Here is a 20,524-nt window from a genome sequence, read left to right as displayed (position 1 = left end):
GGGCCCAACATTACACAACACTCTAATTATTTCTAGAAATAACATTCAGTGAAACTGCTGGTTGCTCTTGAACTCTAGAGCCAAAGAGCTGCATGTTCAAGTCTCTACTACTGGCCAATAGGCTGAGGTGGCATCTGTATTGCATCCCAGGTTATCTTGACAGGAAAAACACTAACTTAGCTACAAACACCATAAAGAGAAGTTGCAAGGAATTTGCCTTCCTTCTCACTGCCAAAAAGAAGGCACTGCAAGTAATAGATTAATGTCTGTGTTTTCTGATTGTTATAAGCCACTAGCCATCCCCTGCCATGTGTTGCTGTGGCCCAGTCTGTGTATATGTGTTTTGTGTGTATACATATGTATATATCTATATAAATAAAAATGTAATGTTCGTTTGTGGGATTAACAGAACTCAAAAACCACTGGACAAATTGACACCAAATTTGGACACAAGACATCTAACAACTCAATGTATGTCCTTCACTAAAAAAAATTGATTTTGTCATTTGGGAGTTGTAGTTGCTGGGATTTATAGTACACTTACAATCAAAGAGCATTCTGAACCCCACCAACTATGGAATTGAACCAAACTTGGCATACAGTTCTCCCATGACCAACAGAAAATACTGGAAGGGTTTGTTGGGCAGTGTCCTTTGGCTTTGGAGCTGAAGTTCACCTACATCCAGAGATCACTGTGGACTCAAACAATGATGGATCTGGACCAAACTCTACATGAATACTCAATATGCCCAAATGTGAACACTGGTGGAGTTTGGGGAAAATAGAATCTTGATATTTGGGAGTTGTAGTTACTGGGATTTATAGTTCACCTACAATCACAGAGCATTCTGAACCTCACCAACGATAGAATTGGGCCAAACCTCCCACATAGAACCCCCATGTGGGCCACAGCAACGCATGGCAGGGGATGGCTAGTGTGTATATATTTATGTATATATGTGGTTTTGTGGATATGTTGTAATGGTTTTTTTTTTTAATTTTTTTGGCTTTTAAACCTCTTCTGCTGTGTTCTTCTGTGTTTTTATGAGTGATGATCACTTGTTGGCCTGATAGGTGTATTGCATCCAAATTTGGTGTCAATTTGTCCAGTGGTTTTTGAGTTATGTTAATCCCACAAACGAACATTACATTTTAATTTATATGGATTGTAGGGTAAAAATAACATCAGAAGGTGGAAGTAGTCGTAACTGCAGTTTTTTTAAGGGAATCTAATAAAGCTTATCAGAGAAAATTGCAATATTTGATATACTAATAATAATTGATATAATACTTACAGTAAGGTTCATAAAACTGAGAAACTTTTTGAGCATTTCTGTCATAATTGAAAAGTCCCCTTCTGGTAAGTATGTCCTCACTGAAGTCACATTGATCTAAGAAAGTAAGATTTGAATTAGACAATTTCCATTGTGGTACACTGTGACCAATTTTACAGTGCTAAACAGACAAATAACATTTTGATTAGAATATATAGTAGACATTTTTGCAATTCAAGTAATAGAAAGCTTTCCAATGCACATCCTGTTTTTATGGAAATTGCAAAACGAAACCATTTGTAACTGCAGAAAAGAAAAAAGCCAACATTTGAGGAAAGAGCATAACCTGACATTCTTCTATTAAATAAATGTACGAACACTGTTTTTTTAAAATTGCAAACTGTTAGCTTAAATGCTATGTATGACAAATCTATTTATTTAGTATTACGAATCTATGGAATAGGTATGCAATTATTGGTTTTCTTACTGGACTCTCCTGGCAGAGGCATCCCAGAAGCAATGCTGTGTATGAGGCTACAATGCAATCTTCCATGTGTTTCCCAGCATGTTGAAGGGCTGCAAGAAAACAACATTGTTAATGTATGACATTTAACACTGCTTTTCTGATTATTTCCATTACTAATCACTCTGACCAAAAGGTCATGAGTTCGAAGCCAGCCCGGGTTGGAGTGGGTTTCCAACCAATTGTGTGTAGCCTGTTGTCGACCTTTGCAACCCAAAAGAAAGTTGCATCTGTCAAGTAGGAAAATTAGGTACCACCTTAAAAGTGTGAGGAGGCTAAATTAACTGATTTATGAGGCCATAAAGAAGACTCCAGCAAAGCATTCCAGCGGGGAAGCAAGCGGAGAATGCGGAAGTGCTTCATCAGCATCGCAGATGGACGATGAAAGCGACAGCTCCCCTGACAGCCAGAAAAAAGTTAAATGGCCTCTGTATATGTCTATATATGTTTGTATGTCGAAAATTGGCATTGAATGTTTGCCGTATATGTGTACACTGTAATCCGCCCTGAGTCCCCTGCGGGGTGAGAAGGGCAGAATATAAAAGCTGTAAATAAATAATAAATAAATAACCAAAATTTAGTGTATTTTCCTGAATTACTTACAGAACAATTATTTGCATGTATACACCTATGGGCACCCATCATAGCCAAATCCAACATAAGTAAAATTTCACCTTTTTGTAACCTCACAGGTACATAAGACAGCAAAACAAGTTGGAGTTGGGCCGAGGTCAGAAGGAAGTAAAAGAAAGGACCAATGTAAAAGAAGGAATTATTCCGAAGCAGTAAGAGGACAAGATGACTGATGGAAAAACAATGCTCCCAAAAGCAACATTCTGACACAAGATTTGAGTGAAGAGCACAAAATACAGGCAAAATGGAATGAAACAGCAAGGTTAAGCTTGACTTTATTTAACACAGTGTTTCTCAAACTGTGTTCCCTCCAGGTATTTTGGACTTCAGCTCCCGGAAATCCCAGTCAGCTTACCAGATGTTAGGAACTGTGGGAGTTGAAGTCCAAAACATCTGGAGGGGCACAGTTAGAGAAACTTTAACTTGACACAAAGAAATATGAAGGTGCAACTACAAGAAGCAGTTTTCTTTGGTTCATAATGGGAACGTTTAGAGGACCAAAGCAATGAACTGGAACCAACTGCAGTTGAAGAAATGAAATACTCTGAAATATAATTTTATTTTTGGCAAAGCAGAGCCTGTGGCAATCGCCATTAAGAACATGCAGTTTCTGTTTGCACAACCAGTCCTGGAGCCTTTCTCAGCAAGCAGCAAATATGTCAATTATTTTATGGTCCAAGGTGCAAGCTGCATGCATGACGCCTGGCCTAAGAAGCTGTAGTCAGAAAGAGCCCACAATTTTATTAATTAAGTCAAACAGTGCTGATTGAGGCCCCTATTTTCTCTATTGCCATCAGCTCCACTCCTTGTTCCTTTTTCAAAAGCACATGCCTACCTTTATTCAGATCAAGCTCTTCTTCCTCTTCTTCTTTCTTCTCTTTTTCCTCTGCATTCTCTGGCTTTTCCGTCGAAACCCACTGGATTTCTCCACTGGTCTCCTGCCACTCCCCACTCTTGTCGTGTTGTGCTGTCGGGACTTCTTTAATCAGCTCATCCGTCTGGCTCTCTGCCAGCTGGGCTGCTCGCTCGCGCTCCAGGAACAACTGAGAGGGAAAATGTCACCGATGCTGAATCATGAGCCCAAATTATACACTTCCCAAATGACGCTAGGGAACAGCTCCTTTGCCCTACGCACCTCCCTGTCTTTCTGCAATCATTCCCCTTTCTACTAAACCTTTCATAAAAGAAATCAGGATTACTTCTATGCTTGCATACCGCATAAAAATTACAATTCAGACTGAACGCGCCAAACCTATGCAGGAACAATAGTGCACAAAACGTATCATATACCTTACTCAATAAATCAATATACAAACATCCCATTCATGTCACGCACAGCATAAATGATGAATGTTACAGAACAGTACTAAAAACTATTAGGCTGCCAAAGTTTGGATCAATATTCAACTCAAATGCTACCCAAATGCTAAAATTCAGACCTATCCTCTGCAAATGTGCCCATTAAATATTGTAAACAATGGCAGCTGGAAAAAAAATCCTCATATATTCAGAAGTAAAAGCCAAGCTCTTCTTACGCTCTACCACAATTCTTTTTTTTTTTTTAAGGTAACCACAAAAATGGCTATTTGTACAATGATGCAATTTACCAAGCCCCAGCAGCCCCATCTGTCATGCATAACCACTGTTTAGCACAACCTACCCACCCCTTCCTTCTAAGCTGGGAGCAATTCGAAAGATTTTGCTTAACCAGAGCTTGTTAAGTTGTCTGGAGCTGCAACTGTGGTTAATTAGTCAAGACAGTTTCAGGCATTACATAACTTGGCTTGTTTGAAACTAATCATAATGTATGCCAACCAGTGTAGTGGTATAGATGGCACAGTAATTATATTGTATTATCACTGATCATAATAATTAAGCAGAGAGGAGGATTCGCTGCTGCTTGTTAGCTATTATACAAATCAATGGCTTAGCATTATATATTAGCTAGTAGTTGGGAAAAGGTGCAGCCCTAAGAGCAAATGTGATCTCAACACTTTCGGGGGGAACATTCAATAACGCTCAAGACTTCCCAAAACTCCCTTTTCTAGCAAAAAGAGGGAGGGAGGGAGGGAGGGAGGGAGGGAGGGAGGGAGAAGGCATATATATCTGCCTATAAGACTTGTGCACCAGCTGCGACCGTACCTCGAGAAGTCTGATTTGACCATGGTGCTCCATGCCTTAATTACCTCAAGATTAGACTACTGTAATGGACTCTACATAGGGTTGCCCTTGAAGACGGTTTGGAAACTACAGCTGGTGCAAAGATTGGCGGCCAGATTATTAACTGGAGCAAGTTACAGAGAGCGGACAACCCTCCTGTTTAAACAGCTTCACTGGCTGCCGATAAGTTTCCGGTCCCAATACAAGGTGCAGGTTATCACCTATAAAGCTCTAAATGGTTCAGGACCTGCCTATCTGCGTGACCGCCTCCTCCCTTACGAGACCACATGGTCCTTAAGATCCTTAAGAGAGAAGGGGATGCTCTTCTCTCGCTCCCGCCCCTGTCTCAGGCACGGTTGGTGGGGACGAGAGAGGGGGCATTCTCAGTGGTGGCCCCCCGTCTCTGGAACGCCCTCCCCAGGGAGATTAGGCTGGCACCCTCCCTAGCCACATTCTGTAAGGAATTAAAGACATGGATGTTTCGTCGTGCTTTTGATTGACGACTCCTATGACAAATGGCCTGTATCATGACTTGAATTGTCATTTAATCTGATGTCCTATATTATATTAACTGGTCCTGTTAATTTGCTCTGTTTCCATGATTTTTCCTATGCTGTTATACATTGTCATCTACCTTACTAAACCACTTTATCCTTTTACTAGTTCACGTAGTGGTTTTCCTCCCCCCCCCCCTCCAAAATTAGTCTGCTGTTACTGTTGTTGCTAGCAATTTTTGTTATGTTGTTTTATGCTGTTTTAATTGTTATTGCTTTATTTTAATTGTATTCTGCGTGGGCTTGGGACCCATGTAAGCCGCTCCGAGTCCCTTCGGGGAGATGGAAGCAGGGTAGAAAAATAAAGTTCTTCTTCTTCTTCTATCTCAAGGCTATTCTGCCAAGACAAGTTATTTGCATGCTGACTTGAGCTCTTGGTAGTACATCACCAACCATTACTTACACGCATAAGAGAGATGAAAGCAGAAAACAAAATTGCATACATATATTTTCTTTGAGGGATAGCTTTCAATGAAATGACTTAATTGTTGTTACACTGCACATCTTTTGGACTAAAAGACATGATTTACCTGTACCAAAGCTTGAACAGCAGCCATCTGTCCAGAAATGAATATGCTATCTTCGGCTTCTCCCAAACAGAATGAATCAAAGGAACATGATGTTTCCATATTGACAAGACAGTGTCTATTTCTTGCACTGTATTCTACCAGATTGATCAGGAGGCCCAAACCCTGTAAAAAAACAAATGTGTTCCAAGGAATACATGGTTTTCTCTCTAACGTAAAACAGCCCACAGGTGTGGGCTTTTTGGCATGTCTGAGCAACTATGAGCTTTAGTAATTCCCGTTCTTTAAAATTTAAAAAGCTTCATAAGCAAATTTAAACTAGCCACTGACGCTATACAGGCAGTACTCAAGTTACAAACATCCGACGTACAAACAAATTATAGTTAAGAATAGGGGTGACACAACAGGAAGTGAGATAAATATATCCCTCGGAAGGGAAATTCACTCCTGAAAGAGTTATCAGGGGAAAAGTTGTCAGTGAAGATTTAGCAACAATCCTTGTTTCCGCAAAAAGCCAAATTTTCCAAAATCCAATTATCAGAGGGACAGAAAGTGATGTAAAATCTTCTGAACAGGGGTCCATACAGCAAAGCAAAGCAAAGCCCACAGGGGACTTCACCCTCCCCTGTGCTATCCAAAGCTAAAACATATATATTTTTGGCTGGTTAACACTTAAAAATATACTTATTCCAACTAACACACAAATTCAATTTAAGAATAATTCTACAGAACCTATCTTGTTTGTAACTTCGGGACTGCCAGTACATCAATATCACAACTTATGTAATAAGACTACTTGCTAAAATGTGGTTTTGTTCTCTTGCATTACAAAAGGATGTTTTATTCCCTCGGAATGAGTTCTTGCTTCGAAGTTCACAAATAATTAAACCTATAATAGAGGCATACTATAATATTTGCAATGCCTCCAAATTTCAGCTGAGATATTTCATGTCCTTTCAGTGAAAAATATTGGGACAATATTGAGTGAGAGAAAGAACTCTTGTCTGTTGGAGGCAAGTGTGAATGTTGCAATTAATTACCTTGATTAGCATTGCATAGCCCGGAAAACTCATGGCAACCCAGTGATTCCAGCTATGAAAGCCTTCGACAATATATAAATGACATGGTTGTGAGGAGTTTAACTCCACTGGAATTTTTCCTGGGGGATGGAGACACTGGAATATCTCGCAATACAAGAGGTGTTTTGTTTTAACTCCTCTACCCTTTCTCTTTTATTTTTTAAAAACTCCTTTGCTCTTTAGCTTATTTTTTTCTGGTTTTAAATTCCTGCCCGAACATACTAGAATCTAGATAGACAAACAGATTTGTTGACTGATTAGTCCAATGCCCTTGTCAACAATAAAAACAAAAACAAAAATACGGACACTATTAACTATGCTAAAACTCCTGTAATAGTTAACTACTGGTCCACACTTGTTTTACACCAAGGATAGGCTACTGCAATGCGCTCTAAATGGGGTTGCCTTTGAAGACTGTTCGGAAACTTGAAGTGGTCCAACAGGCGGCAGCCAGATTTCTAACTGGGGCCACATACAGGGAATACACAACTCCCTTGTTATGCCAGCTCCACCAGCTACTAAGCACAATTCAAAGCGCTGGTTTTAGCCTATAAAGCCCTAAACAGTTCCGGCCCACCTTACTTGTCCGAACGTATCTCCTTGTATGATCCGCCTCGGAGATTAAGATCTTCTGGGGAGGCCCTGCTCGCAATTCCACCTCACAAGTGTGACTGGTGGGGACGAGAAACAAGGCCTTCTCAGTGGTGGCCCCTCGACTATGGAACTCCCTCCCTAGTGAAATTAGAACAGCCCCTCCATCCTGACATTCAGGAAGAAAGTAGAAATGTGTTTATCTGACCAAGGTTTTGGACAGCAAAGTGCAACAAGGAATAGTGAACGGAGCAATGGAATGATTGCAGACTTGATTTTGGATGGCGTGATTTTAATAACTGTTTTTAAATCATGTTGTTTATTGGTGGGTTTTAATGCACATGTTATTATATTATCGATGTTTAATTTTAATGCTTTATGTCTAAAGGTTCTATTATGTTTATGTTTTAATTCGGTTAGGTTAATTTATAGTTATATGTTAATGTTTTGCAATTATCTTTTGATTTTCACATGTATGTATTGCATTGAATTTTGCCTTTATAATGTTGGAAACCACTTTGAGTTCCCTTAGGGGGAGAAAAGCGGTACATAAATGTAGTCAATAAATAAATAAATTAAAAATAAAAACATGATAAAACTTGATAAAATAATACATTTGGTAAAATGGGATTAAATTACAAGATTAAAGCAAGGGGGAGTAGAGTGACGAGTGTAAAAGTTCATCACATAATCAGAACCTAGATTATGTATGTGCACAGACAATCTTTTAGCCAAACAATCTTTTTTAAAAATAGTATATAATAGAATTTCCACTGAGGCAAGAAAAATGTCCAGAGTTCAAACTTTTTTTAAAAAAATCCTACTACAAGAGGACTGGAATCACAAGAAAGCTTTCTGGAATCCCTAATAGTGTTTTAGCAAAGGAACTTCCAGGTTGTCATTGAATTTCATTTTAGCACAATTCTGTGGTAGCCCTCTCTTGCAGTATTTCCAAAAAATGCTCCACCAAGCCTGTACAACATGTGGCCCCCCAGATATTTTGGACTTCAGCTCCCAGAATTCCCAACAAGCTGGCTAAGGCTTCTGGAAGTCCTAAATACCTCGAGGGTCACAGGTTGCGGAGGCCTGCACTATACAGTTGGTGCTTACAAATAGTTACTAGTACTTAGGATCAGATGTTGTGCTTCAACTATGGAATAACGTCTCTGAAAAGCTTTATCCTTTTTTTTTGCTTTTAAACAAGCTTTTGACACTGAGCTAAAGCCTCTAAATCACCATTAGTTGTGATTAGAAATGGGAAGGCCTGGAAAAAAAAACTTGGAAACATGGAGGGGGGGAGACGGAAAAAATGGGGGGAAAACCCGTTTCCCCTCAAAAAAAAAATCAGTTTTTTTCATGCCTTCCCATCTCTGGTTGTGATGATTCATTTGGTGGGCTGTAAACTGGGGAAGTCAGCATGCCCTGATATGTTGCCTACCATGACAGCAGCATTGATGACTATGCATCTGTCTGTGGAGGGCATTCCACAAAATAAATTATGTCATGTAAAAGGTTCCTTTCAGAAGCCACCATCTACTTAGCTTCTGGAAGGCACTTAGAAAAGGGCAACTGACAACATTCATGTGCAAAAATGAAATACATAAAATATGGCCTTTTACATTCTGGACTGCTTTACTCACCAGAACCCGAATGTCAAATCTCTGTTCTTGAGGTAGGAACTTTGGAACCTGAAGTACACAATTGAGAGCTGTGCTGATAAGGCCATCTTGCTCACCAGTTTTAGTGCTACCCCACTCTGAAAAGAGAAACAGAAAAGCTAATCAGATATTTCAAGGCGTTGTATCTGCAACGTTAACAAAAATGTGTTTCAATTGCCATCATCACATTATAGACTGAAATTTGGTCCCAGAAATCACTTTGGCCTGAATTCAATTGGCAATCTCAATTAAGATAGATGCACTGAATCAGTTGCTGAATGGTGAGTCAATATGTATGTAAACTCCATCAGTTCTACAGGCTTAATTAATTGGGACTACATCAGGATTCAGGCTTCTCATCACATTTATTCTTCTTTGGGACCGACACTTTAATCTGTTATAGAAAACACTAAATTCAGACTTTTGCCAAGAAGTTTGCAACTGAAAACAATGCAACTGACAGACAAAACAATGTATTTGCAATTCTTTCTTTTTATTTCTTACATCAGTGACATTTACCAGATTAATCCAAAGTTTCCAAGCCTGCTCTAATGATTTACAACTGCATCATGTTCAAAGGAAACAACATTCATTTGTGTTCCATTTTCCACTATTTTTCCTTAGCTGCCACTCTGCCCTACGGGCTTTTGTAACATAGGCTGGTCTGTCCTTATCTAGAAATCCTAAATCTGAGGTACCCCAAAACTGTCCACATTGGTGGCTGAGATAGTGACATATTTTCTTTCTGATGTACCCAAACTGTGTTGCATGCACAAAATTATTGAAAATACAGTTTATAAAATTAACCTTCAAGCTATGCCCTATATTGCATATGACCTATATCAGGAGTCCTCAAACTTTTTAAATAGAGGGCCAGGTCACAGTCCCTCAAACTGTTGGAGGGCCGGATTATACTTTGAAAAAAGCATGAATGAATTCCTACACACAATACACATATCTTATTTGTAGTGCAAAAAACAATACAATAATTAAAATGAAGAACAATTTTAACAAATATATAAACCCATTTTCCTACTTCCAACAGACCTCACTACCTCTGAGGATGCTTGCCATAGATGCAGGCAAAATGTCAGGAGAAAATGCCTCAAGAACACGGCCATATAGCCCGGAAAAACCTACAACAACCCAGTGATTTCGGCCATGAAAGCCTTCGACAATACAATTTTAACAAATATAAACATTAGTATTTCAATGGGAAGTGTGGGCCTGCTTTTGGCTGATGAGATAGGATTGTTGTTGTTGTTGTTATGTGCTTTCAAGTCATTTCAGACTCAGGTTGACCCTGAACGAGGGCCAGGTAAATGACCTTGGAGGGCCGTATTCGGCCCCCGGGCCTTAGCTTGAGGACCCCTGGCCTATATGGAAGACAAATGAATTTTACGTTCAGACGTTGGTCCTATCTCCAAGGGGGGGGGATAATCCAGAATTCAAAACACTTCTGGTCTCAAACATTTTAGATAAGAGATACATAACCTGTGCCTTCACTACAAACCCCATTCCTGTCAAATAAATTCATTTTGTTGAACCTCTGATTATTCTAGCTTGCTTTTTACTACTTATTACCAACCTCATGACATGGGCATCAACAGAGAAATGCTTTACATGTGTTTCATTGTGTAGACCTTGTTATGAGGAAGAGATACTTACCATTATCGTTTGTTAAATTGAGTAAGACGCCAATGATAGCTCTCATACAGTCTTCCACTGCCTTACCCACATGATTTGTTACATTCTGCAGAGGCAGCGGCTTACTGTCCGGAAGACAGATGGTGTCTTCAGCACGGTTGTATCTCTGGATCAGCTCCTCACAATGCTGCAATGCTCTGAAGTGAAAAATGTAAGAACACATTACACAAATCATTTCCATATCACAATAAACATGTTTTTCTACTGAGAAACAGACTGTCAGTTCTGAAGAGAAAGCTTAGTTTTTATGCTATCTCATGAATAACCTCCGACATTTATCTTAGAGAATATCATCTCATATGCCTTTTAATTGAATCAGATTTGCAGAGTGGGTGAGCAGATAGGTCTGAGAAATTGCTAGTGTTAGCTCTTGCTTGTGAACAAAATGTCCTATCCATTTTTAATATATGTGAACAGATGTTAATTTTCACTCAACATAGTTTGTGTGTATACGTTTTCCCCCCATAGACACACTGAAGACTTGTAAAAACGATGCCTCACTCTTATGTATCCCATATAATTAACCCCCACAGCTATGATCCAAACAGAAGCATATATTCATGGAGCCCCCGGTGGCACAGTGGGTTAAACCCCTGTGCCGGCAGGACTGAAGACCAACAGGTCGCAGGTTCGAATCCTGGGAGAGGTGGATGAGCTCCCTCTGTCAGCTCCAGCTCCCCAAGCAGGGACATGAGAGAAGCCTCCCACAAGAATGATAAAAACATCAAATCATCCAGGCGTCCCCTGGGCAACGTCCTTGCAGATGGCCAATTCTCTCACACCAGAAGCGACTTGCAGTTTCTCAAGTCGCTCCTGACATGACCAAAAAAAATGGAGTTACTTTAAAAAAAATGTCCCTCGGTGGAAACAAGTTTACATTTATAAGCTGTATAATTTTCAAAACAGCAGAGGTGATGGTGGGGCAGGTTCAATATTTTTACTCCCAACAAAGACATCAGATTATGGAAATTCTGTATAGTAACTAATATCCAAAAATTGGGCTGCAGACAAAAGGTAACATTCTTCACCAAGTCAACTGATATATGTTTATCATATAAACACCACTGTCAGAGAATAGCTATGATAAACACATATACAATGAAACGTAATACTGAATGGAAGCAAAACACTTTACTAGTTTATCTCCCATGTGGAAATACTAGTTGCACTGCACGCACTTTGAGGGAGGCTCAGACAGAGAATATTTACTGTATTTGTGTACCTCCTTTCTCAGCCAATTGGCGACTCAAGGCGGTTTCCAACAAATTAGTATACATAAAACATAATAGTTAAAAAAATTAACAGCACAAAACATCACAAAGACAATAAAAGAATATTGAAAATTACTGTTATGTCAAATTAGAACCATTCAGTTATTAGAATCTAGAAATATTCTGAAAAGTGTACCATTGCCATATTAAAACAAGCATTGCTTTTAACTTACTTAGCTGAAGAGACTATGAGCTGTGAATCCTTATATGCTATCAAGTAACTTTGATTCTCTGGATTATGAACTGTTACCTAAATTTTAAAACAACAACACATAGATATATCAGAAAATCATCTTTTCAGATACGTTACATTTCTATAATCTTTCTGATGCCTGTATCCTGAGATTTCACACGCCCGGACCATGCTGCAGTTAATATTTTACTAGGAGTAAAGAATGACTTTGCATGAATGGAAACCACAAAGACAAGGAAAATACAAATTGCAGTTGTATACTATTGCTGACCCGAAACTGCTCAAGTCACACCCACCAAGACTGTACTTCATTATTCTCTTTATGAATGTCATTGATGGATATATAAATCGCTTTTCTACAGCAGCATTTAAGGCAGCTTGAGATAATCCAAGAATGAAACAGCAAAATTGGAGCACAGAACAATCTAGCAAGTGCTGCACTACTTTGCTTTACATGGCATGGATAAACCCACTTAAGGTTATGTAATTGCAGCAGAGATTGAGAAAGGAATCAGGGTTATTTCACTGGCTCTGTAGACAAACCAGCTGCCTTCCTCTCCTCCTCTCCCTCATCATCACAATTCAGTCAGGCTACCTGAACTATTTTTTTCCTAGTGGGTTGACAATAGTTTGTGGCTATAAGCCATGTTGCTTTTTCAGTCCTCCAGCCATCCTTTTGCTTGCACTGTGGGTTTTTAGATTGAAAACTTGTGGATGAAGTATTGCATAGAAAAGCTTTTCATAAATAAATATGCGAGTTCCTTTTCAGCCAAAGGATGAAGTTACAAAGAAAGAAATGCACTACCAAAAAAATGAACCAAGAAAGCTTTCCAGTCCACATTTCTCTCTACAGTCAACAGTAGCTTCCCAAGACTTTAAAGCCATTTGGGAAAGAACAAGTCTGTCAATGGAGCAAAACCTTGTCATTTGACTTAAGAAGCCCTTTGACTGTGACTCACTGAAATTAAGATCTGATTGAGAAACAAAGTAGTAGTCAATTCACAGAAATCATGTAAAAATTGTAAGCTGAAGTGGCCCATAAACTCTACTTTCCTCATTCCTGCTTCTGAACCACTAAAAAATCCAATGCCTTTAGATCAGTGGTTCTCAACCTTCCTCATGCTGCGACCCCTTAAGACAATTCCACATGTTGTGGTGACCCCCAACCATAAAATTATTTTCCTTCCTACTTCATAACTGTCATTTTGCTACTGCTATCAGTTGTAAATATCTGATATGCAGGATGTATTTTAATTCACTGGACCAAATTTGCCACAAATACCCTATACACCCAGATTTGAATACTGGTGGGGCTGGGGGGAGTTGTTTTTGTCATTTGGGAGTTGTGGTTGCTGGGATTTATAGTTCACCTACAATCAAGGAACATTCTGAACCCCACCAACTATGGAACTGAACCAGTCTTGGCACACAGAACTCCCATGATCAAGGGAAAATACTGGAAGGGTTTGGTGGGCATTGACCTTGAGTTTTAGAGTTGCAGTTTGCCTACATCCAGAGAGCATTGTGGACTCAAACAATGATGGATCTGGACCAAACTTGGCACGGATACTCAATATGCCCAAATGTGAACACTGGTGGAGTTTGGGGAAAAAAGACCTTGATATTTTGGGAGTTGTAGTTACTGTGATTTATAGTTCACCTACAATCAAAGAGCATTCTGAACCCCACAAATGACAAAATTGGGCCAAACTTCCCACATAGAACCCCCATGAACAACAGAAACTGCTGTGTTTTCTGATGGTCTTTAGTGACCCCTCTGACACTCCTTCGTGACCACTCCAGGGGTCCCGACCCCCAGGTTGAGAACCACTGCTTTAGATAGATGGTTATACTTACACTTTCTAAAACCCGTAAACATCTTTCTGCTCCCCATAATGAAGCAACCAATTTCTCTTCATTTTCATCACTGCTCAAGTGATCCACACATTCTTTAACTAAGAAATAAAGAAAGAGAACACGGTTATTAAAATGTTTAAACCAGTGACCTAGTGATGAATTTTGAGGTACAGGCCCTTGTTACAGCACTCCTGAAGTGCACTCCAAAAATGTACACAGCTGTGTTGAATTCTATCAACAAACCAGTTCTAGCCATTTTCACCAATGTCAGGAGCAGGTTGTTTTGAAAGCTAATGAATCTTATTCATTCAATCCTTTGCAGTATATTGCAGTTGAGAATCTCAACTACTTTGAAGACTATAGCTAATAGGCATGGATAGAGCCGTGTCGGATAACTCGTTACTGGTAATAATTTTGTTAAAATTACCCTTTTGAAGCGACTACAAAGCATTTTTAAAAAACGGACGTCTATTTGCCCTTCCGAAGCTTTTTCCATCATTTCTGTAACGACTCAGGAAGTGAGTCAGAAATTATCCAGCGTATTTTCAGCCCTCTAGCCTGCTGAGAAGTATTGGGGAGGGGAGGGGTTTCGGCACTGGCAGCCATTGCTGTATATAAGGGGAGCACATGGCTCAGAGGCTCATTTGGAGCCAGGAAGGGAGAAGGGATGGGAGGTTGTGTTAAAGGGAGCAAGCAGAGAAGAGCTGTTGCCTGTTGTGCCTGGCTGCCTGTCTTGCTGCTTGTGTGTTGTTACTGTTGGGGCAACTGTCCCTACTAACTCAAAAGTTCCATTAAAAAAAACCCTCTATAAATCCCGAGCCCCTGTACCCTAATACTCCAATTATGGGTTTTTTTTTCCAATTCTGATCAACAAAAGGCAAGCTAGGGCATGGTAGGGCATCCCATTCTGGGATGGCGACAGAAACAAACTACCCATTAATGGGTTCATCTGCACGCCAACCAACAATGAATGAGACAAAGTTCTTTTTTGGTTGGATTCACTGTGACTCCTTCCCTTCCCAATCAATTTTCTAATCTGGTCTTATGGTGCCTAATCTGAATCTCAGGGATGGCACCAAGGACGAATCCATTTTCTAATGGGACCTACCAAGACCCTCATTTGGGTAGGTTCTAATAAACTTCACGCCACCATTTTTAGCATAGTTCAGCCAAATGTTGAATTTCTTAACCTGTATCTGTTTAATTTGTAATGCCTGCTAAATGTGGCTTATTCCCCCAATAAGCTGCATTACATATACTCAACATATTACATGAAACTGCAAACGCTGTGCTATTGAACACTGACCTAGTTGAAGGTGACCAAACATTTTGCAGCCTTGGTTTTTGTGTGTAATTGTAGCACAAAAATACAAGTTTTTATCTAGCTCACTAGCACAGCTTTAAATGCCTTTTGTCCCAAAGTTATGGGATGATAAGAGACAAACAATGTCTCGATATGTTCATTATTCTCTTTAAGCATTACTCTGCAGTCATCTAAAGTGTACCATTTGAATTCTGAAGAGATGAATTAATCAAGGACAAAACATCTGTAAACAACCTCAGTGGAACTCTGATTTGAAATGCACTATGGCAGAAAAATAGGTTCAAAATCAGAGTCAACCTGTTATGCTTGAATTTATATAAGTTTGGGTTGACTGAGAGTGCCATTAGTTTGGATACTCTACAGGCCAACATAACTATTACCAAAAACACCACTCTAAAGTACCTAAATGAGACAATCTTCCTTAGTTCAAAGGGGAAATTTGGAAGAATATTTAATACTAAAATTCCCATTCTATGTAGGAAAACTGCAAACTATTTTAATGTTGCATCTCTCAAAAACTTATTTATGTGTGGATGAGCAAACTTCAAAAATCTTGATCAGGTTGCAACCTGCCCCTTTAAGGAGTTTTGGTCTCATTCCCTTGCAGAAACTACCGTGAAAAAAAATTACAGTGTGAGTCTTATCTGTACCTCCTCCAGCACTAACAATTGAGCTCTATATCATTTTTGGCAACCCAAATCATATACAGTATGAACCTGATTCGAAATTGCTATATCTCTGCAAATGAGCTCCAGTTTCGAAATGGCAATCACAACTTACTAGGAGAGATATCATTGCTAATGCAATGATCTTCTCTACTTTGGAGCCATTGCCTTAGAGCTTCAGCTTTCAAATGGCACTTGCAGCTTATCAGGAGGGATATCATTGCTTATGCAATGTTTCTTTCTGCTTTTGAGCCATTACCTTTTAAATTTCTGTTTACACTCATCCTCAGTGACTGGCTGGCTTGTTTTTCAGGCTTCTGCCATCCCTCAATCTGTTTTTCAGCCATCACTGGGACTAGAAACCAACAAACTAATTTCTCTATTATTTATCCTTGCTAATATCCTTGCCTTATAAATTTGTCAAGAAGGGAAAACATAACCAGTTGGTTAGGCAGGATAGACAAAACTGTTGAGCAGGAGCTTAACGGCTCAACTGAAAAAGAACCTTGGATCCTATCATTCTGGTTGGAACATGGAGGGTTGAAGACAATCATAGTGGATTGCTTCTTTTTGCCATCTTGAGAACGACATTCTTATCACTTGAAAGAGTGAGGCATAGAGTTTCAAATGATTACTGCTCAATGCTTCTCCCCACACAGAAACAGTCCCTAGCCTCAGTCATTCTCAAGATGGTGACCCCTAATGAAATACTCTCCATTTGCAATTATCTTTTAGATTTGTTTCTGACTTAAAATGGTTAATAAAACCTGATAACTCATTAAGCTGTAACTTTCTTTGTGACACGTTTCCATCATGAAATATCCTACTTTGAAACTGGGTCCATTGTTTTGAAACACCCTGTATTTTTGAGTGGGGCTTCTTTTTGAAACTTATAATTTCTACTTCCTCATTAAATATCCATGAACCTCAAAATATCTCCTCTCAAAGTTCACACAGTCAGGTACAATCAACCCAGATTGGAGAGTAATACCCAATTTTCACTGAGCAGATCCATGCTCCGTGGAAGAGACACCTTCAGTAACAAAAGTAAGCATGGACACCTCGATCCTCATAGAGCTATCCATATTACTAATACTTTCTCCTGCTTTTTCTGAAAGGATTATCCAAATAATATGAATTGATAGGAATGCAAAGCACTGTCCCTTTGGACACGACACTGACAGCATATGCACTTCTGCTTCCAGCTGAGGAATAAAATCCACATCTTCCTTCTCCATTCTTTGTGGATGAGTTATGATCTACTTTGCTAATTTCTTCCCTTTTTTCTTCTTTGTAGCTATTTTTATCAAATCAATCTCCTTAACTGTTGCTTCCTTTCTCTGTTCTCACTCTGGCAACCATATTTTCCTGTCCTTTTTATCTCTTCTGTCTCATTCTAGGTTAGAAATACTCTCTGTAAATTGATTTTAAATGTTTTCTTTCCACTGAAAGAGATGTGCTAAGCAGTGGTAACCTGAACAGTATCTGTAATTGCCCTCCCTGTTATGTTTTTCAAATATCAGGACGGAATTTTATTTTTAGATGCATCTTATTTCTTTATTCCCTCAGGAATGATCAGCAGTAGTACACTCTTCTGTTTTCTCCTCTGAAATCTTTAACTTCTTTCCCCATATTTCCTAATTCAACTGACTTGCAGAGGAGGGAATATATATCTGGCTAGGAGGCAGGAGATTTTAAAACTGACTGGGAAGGAAAGAAGTCATAACAAATCCAACTGAAAAATAACTTTGCCTCCTCTATTGTCAGCTGACATGGATGGATTAACCCATTAATGGGTGGATTGCCCCTCTGGGTCATCCCCTTGCAAAATATAGTGATCTGAAAATGGGATTATCATCTGCTGTCACCAGAAGGAAAAACCCTAGCTCCAGTCAAGTCTTTAAGAACACCTCATTTGAGACAATTTAGTATGCTTCTGCATTAATTTATCATATCAGCAAATTGAATTAGTTTATTTCAGTCTTAATTTTTTCCTAGTTTAGAAAATGAGATAAAGTATCAAAAGTGAAATTTCTGCACCAAAGTCCTGGGCAAATGGGCAGAGTAGTTCTATGGCAGCAGCTGCCACATCAATAATATGCAATAGCTTCCTTAGAGACAAAAACACAGCACCACTATTAGAAACAAATGCTAAGAATGCACCAATATCTCTGTCACCCCTTTCGATATTCTCTAAGCCATTTTCTCACTTTAGTGGCACATGAAAGCCACAAGAAAAACCATGGAAGAAAAGAAAACCAGAAGTGTTCAGGAAAGCAATTCTTTCCACAAACAATGCATATAGATGTTCCCAAGAAGAGCCTACAACAGCTTCATCATTACAGATCTCATAGAAAGAAGCCTGCAGTTACCAACCAATATCTACAACTCCAAAGTCAGGCTTTCAATCCTATGGAGGATGAATCCTAGCCACTGCTCACATTATCTTTGAAAGATAAACTAGAATTACACAAGCTACATTACATAGTAGTTACATAAGTCTATTGCTTCTACCCCCAAGACACAAATCTCATTACAAACCACTGTCCCATTCAATGAGACCTTCTAACCCACTGAAGCTTTCACAAGTACTACATAAACAAAGTGGGTGGGGTTTTTCGCTCCCTAAATCATGTGTTGTAGTTGAGTGCTGCTGTGTGTTATTCTGCATTGATTCTTTTGCTCTGTTTTTGATCAGAGAGCATCACTGATACTAGCATGTAACACGCCATACCATTAAGCTAATTCTACAGAACCAAGTATCAGTAGGCCTTTGCTAAGATATGAAGAAGAGATTAATTACACTATGTCAAGGGTCCTCAAACTATGGCCCGGGGGCCAGATATGGCCCTCCAAAGTAATTTACACGGCCCTCACTCAGGGTCACCCTAAGTTTGAAATGACTTGAAAGCACACAACAACAACAACAGGGGTTTGTGGACCCCTGTACTTCAAGTCTCAACCAATTCAACATAGTTTGTGGCAGCACCAAAAATGAAGCTTCTGGAACATAACAACAACTTTCAAAGTAAGTACCACACAATTAAATTGGAAATAACACATTCAAACCAGGAACAGATTTGTTTTTCAAATGTTGTTACATAATATTATTATAAGAATTACAATTCTGACATCTACAATTAAGTTATTAATTTATGAAACAAACATAGCCACTCTATTATTTTACTGAATATCCTATTTTCTAAGAGGTGACAAAGATTATAATATCACAATTACATATAAAACTGATAATCTTCAAAAGCCAAAATCAGCTACAGGTGAAAAGCGTGATGAAAACACATCAAGTATCCAGAGTCATCCTGCCTTTGCTATATAATTACTCGGGTCATTGGAACAATTTTACACCACCCTGCTGCTCTCAGATACCAACTCAGTTATAACCTATAATGCTGTCAAGATTTGTGCAGCAGCACTTAAAATCCACTGGTTCCAAAAGTTAGCAATCAAACAAACTACATTTCAACTAACTGAAATGTAAGTGCTCCCACCCCCAGTCCCCTAGACTTGTGTCCTGAATGCTCCTGTCCCTCCATCAATCTCCCTCCCTTTCTAATCTGCTCCCTTTTCTAAATAGTTTTTTGTGCTAGATTTCAACATACCTCTGTTTTCTGGCCTTTTAGATTTTAATATACAATGCTTTTATGAGACTGTACCCCACTCTCCTTATGCTGGTCTATGATCGCAATAAAGATTTTTGATTTTGACACATCAAGCATTGTCTCCCTGAAACCTACATGCATTATAACAGCCCTTTCATTCTACCCCATTTGTTGTTCATTTGTTCAGCTGCTTCTGACTCTTCATCAGAAGACCAGCCCACGCCAGAGCTCCCTGTTGTCCATCACCACCCCCAACTCCTTCAGAGTCAAGCCAGTCACTTCAAGGATGCCATCCATCCATCTTGCCCTTTGTCGGCCCCTCTTCCTTTTTCCTTCCATTTACCCCAGCATCATTCTCTTCTCCAAGCTTTCCTGTCTCCTCATTATGTGGCCAAAGTACTTCAACTTTGTCTCTAATATCCTTCCCTCCAATGAGCAGTCGGTAACATACAAATCACCCTCCAATTATAAAATCTATTAATTCACTTCAAGGCAAAATTAATACCTTTATCTACAATATGATCAAGACCACCAAGAAGTCGTAGCTCTTCTTTAAACCAGTCTCCTGCCCGTTTTGAAGTAAGAGAGAGCAGCGTCTCCATTGCTAGATGACCAGTCTAGAAAAAAAACACACACAAAATTACTGCATACAACACAACATTTTATCAGTTACTTTTTTCCATCAGTGCTGTAACTTGGACATTATATGCAATTTAATATTGTAGGTTTAAAGGTGCAGGTCAGGTAGCTACAAAAGTGTTTAGCTGCACCTTTTCTTCCCAGGTTGTTATTGCAAAATACTTCATTCTGTATATCTTGTCACTCACATAAAGAAAATGAAAGGCAAAATTTATTTATTTATTTACGTTATTACAATTCACTTTTAAT

At 39.2% G+C, this 20,524-nt stretch overlaps 1 protein-coding gene across 1 annotated transcript in view; it reads right to left on the bottom strand.

The window, feature by feature from the left end:
• WAPL (WAPL cohesin release factor) overlaps positions 1-20,524 on the bottom strand; it is a 67,109-nt gene that overhangs the window by 5,262 nt on the left and 41,323 nt on the right. Inside the window, exons 10-18 of the mRNA XM_060768971.2 lie at positions 20,142-20,253; positions 14,028-14,125; positions 12,151-12,227; positions 10,668-10,843; positions 8,982-9,097; positions 5,675-5,836; positions 3,266-3,473; positions 1,762-1,850; positions 1,296-1,391 (exon numbers count right to left, since the gene is read on the bottom strand). Coding sequence (XP_060624954.2) covers positions 1,296-1,391; positions 1,762-1,850; positions 3,266-3,473; positions 5,675-5,836; positions 8,982-9,097; positions 10,668-10,843; positions 12,151-12,227; positions 14,028-14,125; positions 20,142-20,253 — 1,134 coding nt within the window. The remainder of the gene's footprint in view (positions 1-1,295; positions 1,392-1,761; positions 1,851-3,265; positions 3,474-5,674; positions 5,837-8,981; positions 9,098-10,667; positions 10,844-12,150; positions 12,228-14,027; positions 14,126-20,141; positions 20,254-20,524) is intronic.

This window comes from Anolis sagrei, chromosome 3, assembly GCF_037176765.1.
Source record: "Anolis sagrei isolate rAnoSag1 chromosome 3, rAnoSag1.mat, whole genome shotgun sequence".
Classification (NCBI taxonomy): Eukaryota; Metazoa; Chordata; class Lepidosauria; order Squamata; family Dactyloidae; genus Anolis; species Anolis sagrei.
This window is presented reverse-complemented; position numbering and strand designations above follow the sequence as displayed.